General features: G+C 36.6%; 1 protein-coding gene across 3 annotated transcripts in view; it reads right to left on the bottom strand.

The window, feature by feature from the left end:
- LOC120535723 (transient receptor potential cation channel subfamily V member 6-like) overlaps positions 1-15,296 on the bottom strand; it is a 111,570-nt gene extending 96,274 nt beyond the window's left edge. For 2 of the 3 annotated variants that reach the window (XM_039763747.1, XM_039763749.1), the window contains exons 1-2: positions 14,118-14,432; positions 2,471-2,621 (exon numbers count right to left, since the gene is read on the bottom strand). In XM_039763747.1, coding sequence (XP_039619681.1) covers positions 2,471-2,621; position 14,118 — 152 coding nt within the window. In that variant the 5' untranslated portion in view covers positions 14,119-14,432. Of the gene's footprint in view, positions 1-2,470; positions 2,622-14,117; positions 14,433-14,811 lie in introns of those variants that run through there. The other variant, XM_039763748.1, reaches the window with a different exon arrangement.
- Between the last annotated feature and the right edge of the window lie 1,082 nt (positions 15,297-16,378).

Below are 16,378 nucleotides of genomic sequence, written 5' to 3'. Positions count from 1 at the left end.
TTTTTTTTTTTCCTCCAGCTGTTTGGAGTTTTTTTGTTTTTTCTGTCCACCCTGGCCATCGGACCTTGCTCCTTTACTATGTTAACAAATGTTGTCTTGTTTAAATTTCTTATTTTGTCTTTTATATTTCTTTTTTTCCATTATGTAAAGCACTTTGAGCTACTTTTGTATGAAAATATGCTATATAAATAAATGTTGTTATATCAGAAGCGGAAGTTTCACACTGATATATAGTGCTTCTTTAAAAAAAAAAAAAAAGTCAGAAACAGTCTGTCACCTCGCACTCAGCAGGAGGATACAGAAAAAAATATAAAAACACAGAATTTCTTATCAGTAAAAACATTAATCCAAACAACTTTGGACTTGCAGTGCCACAGAGCCTTTGACCTTTTTCTCTTTGTACATATAGGGGATTCTGAAAGCTCTGTGGACTTTTCATTTTTTTCACATTTTGCTTCACTGCAGCCTTGTGCTAAAATCATTTACTCCCTACATCAAGCAGAACGCAATACCTCAGAATGACATAGTGAAAACAGGATTTTAGAAATTTTTCCAAATTAAAAATAAAAACCTGAAATAAATATCACAGTGACAAAAGCACTCAAACTCTTTAATCAGTACCTAGCTGAAGATCCTTTGGCAGAAATTGCAGCCTGAGTGTTCTTGGGTCTGATGAAACAAGTGTAACATACCTGAAGTTGGGAATTTTTTTCATTCTTCTCTGCAGATCCCCTGAAGCTCTGTCCGGTTGGGTGTAGACCATTGGTGGACAGCTATTTCCAGGTCTCTCCAGAGATGTTTGATCGAGTTGTCTCTAAGCCATTGCTGCGTTGCCTTTGCTTCATGCTTAAGTTAATTGCTCTGTTAGAAAGTGAACTTTTGACCTGGTCTGAGCGGTATTCATTAATGACATCTCTGCAGTTTGCTTTTCTGTGGCAGCAACAGATGGAGCAATCTCGGAGCATAATGCTGCCAACACCGTGATCCACCACTGGAATGAGCACAGGTGATGAACAGTGCCTAGTCTGATGCAGACATGATGGAATTTTTGGGTTTATCAGACCAGATCTTGTTTATCACAGACTGACAGTCTTTTAGATGTTGGTTTCGCAACTCCAAGCAGGCTTCCATTCATCTTTTACAAATGAGAGGCTTCTGCCTGTCCACTCTGCCACAAAGCCCAGCTTAGTGAAGTGCTGCAGTGATAGTTGTTCTTCTGGAACCTTCTCCCTTTTCCACCAGGTTCTCTAAAGCTCACCTGGAGTGACCATGGGTTTCTTCATCACCTCTCTTACCATGACCATTCTCCCACAACTCAACAGTTTGACTGGGTGACCAGCTCTAGGAAGAGTCATGGTTGTTTCCAACTTCTTCCATATAAGAGTTAAGCAACTGTGCTCTTGGGAACTGTCAAATGCTACAGGAAATTTTTTTTGATGCCTTCCCCCGATCTGTGCCATGAAACAAGACTGTGTCTGTGCTGTTCAGGCAATTTCTTTGACCCCATGGCATTTTTTTTATTTTTTTTGCTCTGATACACATTGCAAACTGTTGGACTATATGTAGACAGATGTGTACCTTTTCTAAACATGTCCAATCAATTGAATTGACCAATGTGGTGTGGTGGTGAATGTCTTATGGAGTGTTTTAGTGGAATTATTTTATTTGTGCATTTAGAATTTGCACTGAACATACTAGTTAATCAGCAACAACAGCTGAGGTTATTGGCACACGCTGTATAAAGTAGAGAGGGGCTAAGTAGGGGAGAAAAAGTTGTTATAAGGAAACTGAAAGAAATGCAGGATGCTTAAGAGTCGTCTATTCAACCATTTTTTTTTTTTTTTAAATTCTGTCATTTATTTCAGGGTCCTAGCCATAATGAGTGACAGTCAATTGCAGGGTGCATGTATGGGCAGTCAAATTGGCAGCGACACTACAGATATTGTGATAATGTGCGAGTAAAACTCATGCAGACAAGGGAGGAACATGAAAAATCTACACTGACAACACATCCAGGATTCTGGATCTGTGAAGCAGCTGCAGAAACTATTGCTTTACCATTCTGCTCCATTTCATTATAATTATGTCAAAATATGAATGTTTCTTTTTGCCTTTTATGCCATTCAAAAAATTGCCCCTTCATTTCACCAAGATAACAAAAACACAATATGCCATAATTATTGAGCGGATTGGAATGTAACTAGGACAATAGTGAAAAGACGGTAGTGACTGAATCGTCTCCGTTTGGATTTCCAATGTTCCTACTTAATGGTCCCAATTTGTGTTCCATTTCATCACTGTTGATGTTGCTTCACTTCTTGGTGTAAGCCTAAGTATTAAGAAAGACATTCTGAATCAAAGTCAGATATCTTCAATGTATTTTTTTGAGCTTCCCTGCAAGAGCAGTTCTTACTGCATAATATGACTAATCAAAAGGCAAGCAGATTTAATTTGTTTAGTCATTACTTACATATGGAGGTGTTGTAGGTAAGTTTCATCCATTGCTTCCTGCCAGTCTTTCTTGTGATGATGTCTATACACAAGCTGACTCCACCAGTCGCTCATTAATTGTTTAGCACGTAAAACTAGAGGTACTTTTGTGGTGTTAACTTCATCAGCCACTGTTTTTTTAAAAAAAAAAAAAATAGAAACATTATGAAAGCAAAAAGTTCTGACCAAACATTATACTTATCAAAAATAGTAAGTGAAAGTGCACATATATTTTAAGTGCCATCATTTTAAAGAAATTCAAAATTAAAGACAATATTATAGTATAATTTCTGTACAGTAGTTTTAACACCAGACATATGTAAAACTAATGGAAAACAAAGTTTAATGTTGAACTCTCTTACCATGTTGTAAATGAGTTAGTTATTTGATTCACCACAGAACATAATATCCTGAAATCTACCTAATCTAGTTCAGGACTGCATAGGGCTTGAGCCTATCCTGAATTCAATGTAGTGCAATTTTACTTTAATAGAACACGGTTTCTCATGGGAAAGGATTTGAATACTGCATAGATCATATAAATAAGAAATGGGAAAATAACATATGTATCCTACTTCTACACTGAGTGTTTCTATGAACAATAATACATAAAAGGAACAATAAATGAAATTAGTAATTCTGGTTCAGGTTTTGTAACGGTAATAAAGCAAGGAAAATTAAAGAAGAGTAAAGTAATACAAGTAAAGCCAGCTAGCTTCTGAGAAAAGGAAAAAAATGTATTCTATTTTACATAGATCTTGAGGAACCACATCTTTTAATGCCAATATTTCTTGATAAAATTGAAAATCAAAATAATCCCAACCTTGAACAACTGGCCATCAAGCCCTTCGTGGACATTCCACAACAGAATAGCGTACCAGTTAGGGCTAAACATTCATCAGTTCCAGATTTAATATAATTTGCAACTGTTTCAATAACTGATATTGAAAATAAGCTTTTATCCTCATTTCTGAGTACACCAACCATCTTTAAATATTATAATCACATCTGACCTCAGACTATGCAGATTCATTATGGTTTGCTCATTATCAAGCAAAATGTAACTCTACATATATACACAATGAATAAACAGAACAAATGTGGCCATCAGTCTTGCTGGTTAAGCATCCAATAATGATCATTAAAATATTGCAGGATAATATTTTAGCAGAATTCCTTGAAATATGGTCTTGTACGTTTTTTTGCATTCATTCTTAACTCTTCATGATTCAAGTCAGTGTCTATATGTTTTTCATTTGGACAGGTGCACATTTCATTTAAATAATAGGTTTATGATTACTATATAGTGCTAATGATTCAAATGGATTTAAAGTACAGAAAAGCAAATATTTTGGCCTTTTGTTACAATTTTCTGAAATGTATCAAATGCAGAGCACAGATGTCTGACACAAGCAAAAAAGGAGATGGAGAATTAAAGGGCTGGGTAGAATGGCTTCCAAGATATCAGTGTGTCGCCACAAGATGAGAAAACAGACTCTTCATGACATTTGTAAATGAAGATGCTCAGTGTATGCCCAAGTTTCTTAAAATATTTTAAGAAATATATGTTAAGAATATAATACGTTGCCGCCTGGGGGTCACGAGTAACCATTGTATTTAATGGAAACGGCTCACATTTGGTTTGTGAAGTATGTCGTGGTGGGTTTCAGTGGGTTGTTTAAGCATTCAGCATTACTCTGCTATGAAGGTTGGCAGTGATTTTCCAAAGGCAACAGAGGCATTTTGACCCTGACTTAATACATTAAACTGGAACTAATCTGCCTCATATCTTGCTTTTTTATGTTGTATGACTGCATTCATAATGAAGTGTTAAGCTTGTGTTTCTTCCAGAGGGGGCTGGGCGGTCCCGTGGTCTGGAACCCTTGCAGATTTTATTTTTTCTCTCCAGCTGTCTGGAGTTTTTTTTGTTTTTTCTGTCCTCCCTGGCCATCGGACCTTACTCTTATTCTGTTAATTAGTGTTGGCTTATTCTAATTCTTACTTTGTCTTTTATTTCTCTTTTCTTCATCATGTAAAGCAGTAGTATTAGGCATGCGGCTTCTGTCAAACTGTCAATCAAAATGATTAATGATCTAAAGTCCCGTCCCCTTGTCCCCACCTCTTCACGTGACCTGACCCCACCCCCTCCACGTGATTGGTGGATGTGAAGGGAGGCCCTGGAACATTAGCAGGTACAAAAATGTCAGGTACTGTGCGGTTCTCCAGGAAACTATCCGGCCAATACAGATCACCAGGGGCAGGTACCTGAGGCTCAGGCTCCTAGATCTGGTCAGCTGAAGGCATAAGGTCTGGCCAAGAAGGCTGGTCTGGAGGCTAGCTGTTAGGCGCAGAGTACTCAGAGTTGGGCACGATAGCCTCAGGTCAAAAACAGGCTATCATAGGGGGCCATCTGGTCCGTAGACCATCATGGCTGATCAGAAACATAGCCGAAGAGATGCCGAATGTTAACCAGTCAAAACAAATTGCTGAAAAAGTTTTTTATAGCCTGGCAAATCCTGGCCGCTTGGGGAGGTAAAGACTCTTTGAAAAGAGACTCCCACCCCACCGGCCTGATTGGGCCTCCTTTGTGTCAAGAGTATTTTGATGGATGTCTTTTATTCGGGTCTGTGAAATGTACTTCTGCATAAAAAAACCTAAGGTCTCGGGAGTATGGTCACTGTGAATAGTTAATACAGAAAAGAGAATACAGAGCACACGCCGCACTTGTCCCATCTCTTTTGAATAGCCCTAGGTGAATTTTGAACATCATGTCCTATGACTGGTTAACACTGCGGACACAGGCGCTAGATCTCCGTCATATTGACCATTACAGAGTAAAGATTATAGAATCTTTTGCACTCTCCATTACAAGATCCATAGCACCCACAGGAAGTTTGACAATTAAGTGAAGACCCTTTAGTTTGTCAGAATCATGGGGGTAGCGCACAGGTCCATATTCTAAAATATCTTAGATTATATCTATTTAGTTAGCATGTCGGCACTGTTCATTTTCAACATATGTGGTATATTTCCCTGAACAGGGGCTTCTTGTCAAAAGGTTAAAATAAAACAGAGATCCGAGATACTCCTATTGAAACAGCAACATTTGTTATATAGTGTATAGGTTTGTCGTGCATTCTAATTCTTAAAGCTCTACCAAAATATTGTTAATTTCAAAGCAAAATGCAACCAATCATTTTGTTTATAACTAAATTAAATAAACCTTATAAATAGATCCCGGTGCTTGATAATACTTAACAGTAATTGATATCATTAAATGATACTTCTGTGTTTTATTCAGGTTTAAAATTTTAATATTTTAAAAATTTGCCTTTTTAAGTTTTATTTAAAAATGAACTCTTTAGGACATATTCAGACTATTCCAGACTGTGCATGTCAAAGAAACCTTATTATTTATTTCAAAAGGTTTCTTTTCGTGCTGGTTGTCACCTATCAATGTTTTTTATACATCACGACAGTTTTTCAAATTGTAATAACTCCTTTATAACTCCACTTTTTCATGTGGTTATTTACTTCATAATTAACTTTATTTATTTTGGCAAAAATGTCCTTACCATCAAGACTACCAGTCTAGTTCAGATTCTAAACTCCAATATTTAATGTTCTTCCTGAATCAGGAGGAACACAAGCCTCACTTTTAGTGCCAGATAAGATTCTAACAATAACCGGCAAATGTTAATTAGCCTCATACTAGCAGATGTTAAATAATGTTTTCCCCAACTCTTTCCAACCCCGTGGAACTGCCTAAATAGATGACAGTTTAGCTGATAATATACCGCAGAACACGTAGGTTCTGTTGTAGTGTGCTGTGAGCTTGGGGTGATCCCTTGTTGATCCGGTCTTAATATGTTTTTAATCTCCTCTGTGACTTAGTATTTGTAAATTTTAGTTTTTACTATCTTATATTTGTGATATGGGCGAGTCAATGTTTCATTTTGGAATAATAATGTCTAGCTTAACTCTGCCCCTGACGATGATCCCTGCAAAAACCCTGGTCCTTTGACGCATATTCAAAGAGAGCGCAGACACTTGTTGACTCTTGGAATCACAGTTCAAACTGACGTCCCCTTCACCCTGAATGCTACTAAAACAAAGGGTGCTTTTTCACAAACAGAGAGGAAAAGCAGTTTTCAATGATAGCTGTCCTAAGTCACCTGGACTATCTAAAAGAAAGAATAACCCTCCCAGTTTTAGTAAAATTATAATCCTTGTGGTAACGCATATAATAGATATGATCTAACTATTCATAAAAATACTTTCCATTTTGATTGGCCTAACGTGTCCAAAATAAACCTAATCAACAGCCCTGTAGTGTATAGGCTTCTATAACTTACTATAACCGTTCTTATTTTCAGGGGTTCATAACTGTTGTAAAATGGAAGGCTATTACCAAGCATTAACAGAATTTCTAAAACTTTGTATTATACAAAGCACCCCGAGTACCAAAGTGTTTATAACCTGTTGATGAAAATGCGGTTTTAAATTAAAGCCTGAACAAGATAACCGTTTTCTATTCAACATATAAAATGTTTAGTAAATAAAGAGACTAAACACAATTTATAACAAAAACTGGAACACCGATGGACAGCTGAATAACCAAGGGAATCTAATTTAGCTTGAAATGCCGCAGAGTGTTTTACAAATCATCCCCTAAAACAGTGGTTCTCAAACTGTGGGCGGACCCCCCTAGGGGGATGCGAAGATGTGAAAAAAAGAATCAAAAATATGAAAAATACAGTACATCTATTGAAACCAAAACAAATTAACTTAAACTACATTCTGATACTAGAAAAATATAGAGTTAGATAAATGTCGATAAAAGTTAAGTAGGTATAATAAAATATGCATCTATGATATATCATTTATTTAAAAAGGACATATTGGTATTAGTGGGGTACTTTCAAAAAACGTTATGGGTTTCGATTAAAACGGTTATGAAAACTCGGCTCGCTTTTGCACCATATGTTTAAGTTACTACTTACTACTGTCACAGAAACATTTGCAAAGGACTGCTGAAGCTTACAAATGTGTAGGATATTACATTTAAAAACCTTAAAGAGAATAATAAGTGGCCCACCAAAAATAAGGTTTACTTAACAATGCACAAGATGGAAAAAGGAGGTACCAGATTAAAAAAAGAAAGTGAAATCCTGATCCTCAATAGACCCTGACTAGTACCGTGTTAATATATTGGATACTCTGTCCCTGGTGAAGTAGCTTAAAACATACCCCAGTAACACACGCACTCAACCCTCTGCTGAAGAAGGCGGCTTGTTGCACCGTTAAAAAAACTCAGCAATAGAAAATTACCGTTAAAAGAAAAAACCTTTAAAATCAGAAATGTGGGCCTCTCAGAACCCTATTAAGCTTGGTCATTCCTTTCATCACTAGTTTAATAGGTTCAAGAGTACAGATATGAATACTCGCGCAAGATGTGCCTTGTACCTCGAACACTTAAGGCTCTAAGACGGCAGAAACCCCCGGCTTTCAGCATCCTTTTAAACACTATGGAAAGTGAACTGGATAAACAAATGAAATTTATACTTGAACGCTGTGACTTGAGCACCGATGCAAAATGAATACTTTATACGTCCGTCTTGCAAAGATCCCTGACCTTTGTGAAAAAAGCGGATAAAGAAACCGGTACCACAGAAAAATGCATGTAGATATATACTTTTTAAAATCAGACAATGTAATCTCAGAACTGCTATGTGTTAAGATATAATCTCCTATACACAGGTACATATTAGAATATTCATTTACCCCATGATTCAACAATATACTTGACACGTCTAAAATCATCCAGACTTTGGGGATACTAGTTTCAATTAAAATAATTACATTTCGCGAAATGAATGAAAACACCGTTACAGTAAGCTCTTGGAGTCTGCCTCTAACTGGTTGTCCAAATGAGAGTTTATAAAGCAAAAATGTTTTGTTATCTCAGCCTTTTAAAAACAGACGGCTCCGTACAGAGAAAGTCAGTTTCGAACGATTACGCATTTCACAAGCGGGGCCCTTTTGCACTTAGTTCAGAATACTGACCTCTTAACTATGCCAGAGCTAATATACAGCCTGTCTGCGCTTTTAAACCCTGCCTCTAGCTAAACAAGCACACCTCATTATAGCCTTCTGGCTCTAAGAGCAGAAGCATATGAGTTATGAATGAATTTTCAGAGACAAGAAATTTAAATGTGATAAAGGAAAAGTTGTCTTGGAAACAGAATGACTTCATCATACCTATATTACCTTTATAAAATCAGTACAAAAGCTGATCAAAAAAAGAATAAAAGAAAGATCGTGACTTATGGCTGATACCTCAAGCAACGCAAAAAATGGGTCACCTGGAAAAAACAAAACATCTAGCAATACCAGGTTGTGTGGTGTTCACACTTTATTTTGTTTTATGGCACTGTGTATTTGACCTATAATCTTTTGCCTGTTATGGAGCTCTGTCTAATTACCTGAAGGTACAGGAATTGGGAAGTGAACTATTATGGTAAGAAAATGTTTTAAAGGTCTACATAAGTAAGAGTATAAAGGGGAAAAGTGTCACCCTAAGACCCTCCCATGACAAAACAAAAATCATAGCTAAGGTAGAAACCTGCTTTCTTATAAGTCTCCGTTGAAATGCATAAGTGTATTTACAGAGTTTTCTTTTGTCAAAAGGCTCCTAGGTTATAGAAATGAGCTAAGCAAAAAATTAAAACTCATCACTGGCCACAGCAAATCCAAAAACACACATGGAATCTGTCTCTCTTGAGCATTGTGGTGTTACTTTTTAAAATAACTTCATTATATTATACTTACAAAAAGAGTAACCAAACATGTACAATAACAGGGCTTTTACAGGCAGGAGTGTTAAAAGACACACAAAGCGTTTGTAGCATGAGACTGCTCCATGTCTTGAAAGGTAATAAATCAAAGTGGGAGGTTAGTATATGACCCAAGAGCCGTGAACGAGGAAGTATGTAAATGGCCGGCAGAGATCCCTAACCCCCAAACATTCCTGAGAGTACCAGCAGACAAGCTTTCTGCACGCGGCAGGGGGGCTCAGACCGTGTCTGCGCTCTGAGGTCTGCTTTCAAGGAGGGGCAGACATCCATGAAATGGCTCCTGACAGTTTCCTGGGGCAAGCAGGTGGGTGTGAGGTGTTGGCGGGTTCAAGGAAGGGGCAGACATCCCTCAAACTGCCCTTGACAGTTTGCTTAACCAATCAGTTGCAGGGGAGGGTTCAAGGAGGGATCTGGGCGGGGACAGGGTGTCCTTCACATCCACCAATCACGTGGGGGGTGGGACCTGGTTACGTGCAGGGGCGTGGCCAAGGGTGGCGCTTCCGGACTTTCGTCGTAAAGGGCGGGGCTTAAGGTCATTAATCATTTTGATTGACAGTAGCCGCATGGCTAATACTACTTGATTGACAGTTTCACAGAAGCCGCCGGTCTAATACTACCTAATGCACTTTGAGCTACATTATTTCTATGAACATGTGCTATATAAAAAAATGTTGTTTGAAGAAAAAAAAAAATAAAGAAAAAAGGTAGTTCAGTATAATTTATTGTATGCCTTATTTATGCTTGGTAAAATTAATGTAGGACATAGGGACAATTCTGCAAAAATAGTGGAGTTTTTAACCTCTTTTTAAACAAATCTATGAAAAGCACTGAAGTGCAGTTTCAAGTTACTTCAATTTTTTCACACATTTTTTTCATGTTTTAAATGAAGTGATTAGTTATGTTAATTTATTTAATTTGATGGCTTAGGTGGGCAAAGGAAAAGGAAAATATACCACACAAAGGTGTCTGTGGCACACTTTTGAGTAAGAAAGGACCACTAGATTCCCACAGAATAGAAGTACAAACACTAAACCCCTCGCGACATTAATGTAAAGGGGAAAAAATTAGGAAAAGTGCTGTAATCATGTAAAGATTTTTTTTAAAAAAAGTGCACACTGAATTAACAATTCTGAGCATACTAGAAATGGTGATATGTTCATCAGAATAACTGAAGTCATCGTCTTTGAAAAATGAAATCAAATTTAAATCAGATATTTTGTTCTTCTATGCATCAGTTTTATGGAATACTTTAAATTCCACTCTTAGGGTCAGTTATATAAGTCAGCCGAATATACTGATGTATACTTATTATGTTACGAAAAACTGAAAAAAAGGCTACAAATTCTGACATTTTTATCATCATGTGAAAATTCATTAACAACCCTACATTTACAGTACCATTTCTTTATAAACCAACTAGCCCACCCCCAACCCCCTGGGCACACTATGTGACAGCCACTTTGCATTTCTGCTGCTTGTGTTGTGAAGAGGGGGGCTGAACGCTTGCTAAGGAGATGCGGTCGCTCCTCCGAAACCCCCTCATAAATGGGGATACAATAGGAAACAAATACATTTGTTTTTACCTCCTCTCTGCACGATCAGCTGGTGGCTTGCTGCTGCTGTCGTGCTACATGATCTGCATGTCGTGCAGTGCTTCAAACATTTACACACCTGTACAACAGCTGTCCTTTTGTCTCACTGTCTTGTCTCGCGGGACGTTAAAGTGTCTCTAAGAAAATCACGTCTCATCTCCTTCCAAGATTTTTTTTTTTTTTTTATAATAGACAGATTAGGATTAATTTAGCATTTGTTACACCTTTAGTAACAAAGACAAGATTAAAATGGCATGTGTTCATTTTTGCAAATATTTCAATGACTCACAAGTAGTATCTAATTATGGTCAAATGACTGTCACCTAAGTGTTGTCTGTGATTAATATGTCATTTGTGTAAACCTGGAGCTTCCAAAGCACAGAAGTGTAAATACTTATGGAAACACTAACTTCCGAGTTTTTCTTGTGTGCATCCAGCCTTGCAAGCAGGTCCTCCAACTTGAAGGGAAATCGTGGGGATTTGGTGGCAATATTGGCACTCCAGTCACTGTAAAAACATTCACACTGTTCCACTCCATTCAAACTAGTGTGTCACCCATTGCACGACTGTGCTCGGGTCCGAATTTGGAATCCTGAAGTGGTTCGTTGTGTGGTGGGTGCGGCAACAAGCTGTATCAGTGCATGCTCCCAACCTCCCTTTCTTTCTCTTGTTCAGTTAAATATCTACAGAAATTGGTTTAGAAGTTGGAACTGCATTCTTACAGAAGAGGTCACGTTAAAAATACTGAATGAATAAATGTGAACAAATCTTCAGTCATACAGAAAATTATGATGACTTTCAAGGGGAATGAATACATTGGCATGCCACTGTATATATGAGAACTCATCTCCGAGCTTATAAATGGGAAATGCAATATAAAATCGAATCAACTGAAATGAGTGGAGTTTTTGGACTCCATATTTATATAGAAAAAAAGTGATACAACAACATGAGAAAAAAAAGAAAGCAGGACATCAAAGAGCCACTATATTTTTTCCTGGGCTATAACAACAACAGCATTTAATTTATATAACACATTTTCATACAAATAATGTAGCTCCAAGTGCTTTATAGAGCATGAACTGTGTTGATAGACTAAAGAAACTGAATTCTTGTAGTTTACAGAAACTGAACTTATGAGGAAACATCACAAAAACATTAAATCACTATGGTAAGCTGTTAAACTTCAAAACTAAAACTAAGAATTTACAAGCTCAACTAGAAGTTGGTTAAGAGCAAATTTTATAAAAATATTAGAAAATATTTTGCCCTTATAGAAACACTAATTTCAAATGAAATTTTTAAAAAATACTAGAAATGTTACTAGGCTGTAAGGTTGTGGAGGTTAGCACCGTTATCCATGTATTCCACAGATGAGTTAACTTCACGGCTCAGTCAATGTGACGAGCTTGAATATTCTCCCATTGTATGTAATCATTCTCTTTAAATTTTCCAGTTTCTCTCCAAAGTGGTTGTAGATTGCACAGACTGACATTTTTACATTGACACTGTAGAAGTTCCTGCTATGTTAATTTCTGGTCTCGTATCTCTTCCTGACCTGATTGTTGCTGTTAACTCAATTCTGTTGGCATAGACTATTTTTTTTTTCTTTTTAAGCATTTTATTGATTTTATTAACATCAAATAACATTCCATACCAGCAACTCAAGTTTAACAAAATTAGGTTCAAAACAAATTAACCCCCACCCATGAGAAACAGAGCTAGGCCAGCAGAGTAAAACTTTAAACTAGTAAAAATAAGTAAATAAATAAATTAATAAATGAATAAAAATAAATAGAGTAAAAAAGAGGGGAGAAAATCTCCTTCCTCAGTTTAAATGCTTATTATAAAATGTTACTGGTTAGATCCTGCCAGGTTTTGAAAATATTTTGTACATATCCTCCAAGTGAGAATTTATTTTTTTCCAATTTCAAGTAGTATATAACATCAGTTACCCACTGACTTAAAATAAGTGAGTTAGGATTCTTCCAGCTGAGCAAGATAAGTCTACATGTTAATAGTGTAGTAAAAGTGAGATAGACTTTAATGGAAAAAAATGATAAGGAAAACTGATGGCTAGATAGGGGTCTTTTTATTGTCTGTAAACTACATGAACCATAAAGTTTCCCATTACCAAGCTGGTTTATTCCATGTTGCATTCCTTTAAGCTAACCATCTGCAGGATTAAACAGCAGAAGGGTACAAACCATTCCTAAGCACCTTCTCAAATTTCTTACTTAACCATCTCAGAAACACCATTAGGTCAATTTGATCTGATATACAAGATTATTCTAAATGAAATCAATAAGAAAAACTGTTAACTTTGAATATCCCCTGCTAAATCCTATTTTAAACTTTGTCAATTACATTTTGAACAGTCAGAATGATAACTGCAAATATTTGTAATTTCATTTTGACTGAAACAAAGGAAATTACAAAACTGACAGCAATGGAGTGTTCATATGTGAAACTGCATATTCACTGTTCAAAATAAGAATTACAGATATAACTGATGTTCTTTAAGAAAAAAATACTTTACCTTGACAAAATAAAAGCAGAGGTGCTATATCAAAAATTCAAGCTAGTTAAAATTTTGTTGCAGATGCCCCAAGTTTTAACTTTGAGTAGTCAACATGTAATTTCCCGAACAGAAATCACTCTAGACGAAAAAGTGACAAGTGTCTCATTTGTATGGCGCTTAATAAATTGTTTACAAATTTCTAGTTCACATTCCGTCTAGGCAATACTGAAATACAGATATGTATAATTTGAAAATTATGCTGTTGATATTTCAAATTGGAAATGTAGTAATTTTGACTTATCGGAACCTAATTGTTATTAATTAGAGTGTGGTTATGACTTACCAAATTACAACATCAAATGTTAAAGTAACTTGCCATAGTTTCAGGGTATTTTAAATTTCAAAAAATTTTGTATTCTACATATACATAATATACCCAACACAACCAAACGAGATTTTACATGCCTAAATTATAACCTTAGGCGTTCATTAAAGTCAGTTAAATTATATTGTATCAGCATATTAATGCATTTAAAGTACAGCTTTGTCGGTTATTTCAGAACAAGTTTATCTCGCTTTCAGAATCACGTAGCAGAAAACAGCGTAAAACAATAAAATCCTTAGCTTATAAAGCGTTCAATTGCTGAAATAACTTACTTGTGGCTGCCAAGTGTTGCCAAAAAAAACCCAAACAGCAATTGGAATTGAAGCGTATGCGCCACACTTGCCTCGTTTTATACCCTTTACCTGCAAAACCTGTCGTCTTTTTGATGATTTAATAGGTTTATAGCACCAGTTTTCTTTTCCTGGAACAACATTGAAGCTTTTTTTTTCAGGAAATTAATTCACCTTCAACCAATCAGCTTTAAAGACAACCTCTGATATCATAAATGAGGTACTGAATGCTAGGCACACAGTATTATATTTTTAAACAATCAATTAAAAATTGGATTACTTCAGGAACCAAAAAGATTTTTTTCAAAGTAAGAATCTTGCATGTTTCCTGCAAATTCCAGTTTATTCCGTCAGCGCCGATATTTACAGATGATTGGCTGCTGAAGGACTGCCCTAAATAACATAAACGCAACGACCACAGATCTACCTGATAAAGTAACTCTGCCTTTCTGTACGATGTTATCCTTATTTTAAGACTATAAACACACTCGTTTGCTGTGATTTATTGTCAGTCCTCTCAGTGACTGAAAATGTGCTGTACACGCAAAAAAATTCAGCTCTTCGTCAAGATGTCTATTTGTGGAGCGCTGCTCGCGCTATTAATCATCGATACACGCAACACAAGTTTTTTTTTCTCATAGTTTCACGTTAAACATAAGCAGAGACACATATTTACCTAATTTGATGTAAGAGTTCACGTGGTGACCAATCCAACCATTTTCCAAACCTGCTGACTAGAGGAGGGTCGAGAAGAAGCTGGATCCCAGCAAACAATAGGGTCAAGCAGAAACCTACACAAACCTAAATTGTAGGTGTGTGTGGTGGCAATTTTCCATTATAATCCGGCGAGATAAAGTTAACTTGAGGTTCAGCATTATTTTAACAATTAAAGCCCCGTTTCCAAATGTTAAAGTAATTGGGGGGAAAAACTTGTGTAAGTAAATCGCATTTTGCAACTTTCAATTCACAAGCGTTCTTTTTTACCTTAAAATGTGAATTTTATTTCGCTAAAATGAAATTGTTCTCAAAACGCTATAAATCACTGCAATCCAGGGCCGTGTCATGGCATAGGTGGTCTAGGCAAGCACCTAGGTCGCCTTCTAGTGGTCAGGGCGCACTACTGCAGTCCCATTTGTAGATTCCTACCTTTATTTTAAGAAAAAATATGTCCGGACCGGACCAGAACACAAAGAAATGTTTATGCTGTGCGCTTCAGTAGTGCCTGCAGTGTCTGTATTATGCACAGCACAATCTGTTGCCCAGAAATGGCCCTGGGCGACGATACATTTTCAAGCAATACAGAGCTACGAACAGTCGGACTTAAAGCAAATGTCATATTGTTTTATATTTATATTATTTTCGCATACATGATGTTCGTCCTAATGTCTGACGACCTACTCAGTCCAACAATGATGATGACGCCAAAATTAATAATACAGAAGACATAGACTTGTCGAAATAAAATTAAACGATAAAAACGGCAACAGCACTGTACTACGCTCTTAAGTGAATCGCTAAAAATTGATTTAACCCAAATAATGACGGTCTGCCAAATGGACATATATTAAAACTTGTGTTAAAACTTAGCAAATATCGCATTTTCTTGCTCTCCGTCATTTGCGAGATTCGCTCTGGGCACGCTAAAGCCTTTTTGTTTTGATAGATATTGCATTATTTGCATACACGAGCAGGAATTGTGGGTAAAGATTCATATTTAAAGATAATCATTATATTCTCCGTTTCACTGAATGTTGTCATTATGCTAAGTTTTTAATTTATTTTATTATTTTAAACGACATTACATGTTACGGCATATAGAGGTGGGTAAAAGTAAGTTTACTGCTGTGAGTATGTGAGGCCGGCATTTTGAGCACTAATGAGATTGTACCTATGTGCACGGTGCCATTGTGAATTTTTTTTAAGTTAATAAAGCTATTGTAATAATCTGCATGTCTTTTTCCATACAACTGTAAACGTGTTTTTGCTCACCCCGTATGCATGTATATATATATAAACAGTACCTGCCAGATAACACAATATACCTGACACGTGTTTCGCCGTAACTGGGGCTCCCCAGGTGTGTGAACATCTGACGTCAGTTCCAAGCCTCCGAAACTGCGCCACGGCGGCTGGTCCGATTACCTAAAAGGGTGAAGATCGGAGAAATCAGAGTATTACATTCATAGGTCTGAATCGCAATCTGATACAGAATGTCACCATCATTAAAAGGTACACGTTGAGCT

This window comes from Polypterus senegalus, chromosome 9, assembly GCF_016835505.1.
Source record: "Polypterus senegalus isolate Bchr_013 chromosome 9, ASM1683550v1, whole genome shotgun sequence".
NCBI lineage: Eukaryota > Metazoa > Chordata > Cladistia > Polypteriformes > Polypteridae > Polypterus > Polypterus senegalus.
This window is presented reverse-complemented; position numbering and strand designations above follow the sequence as displayed.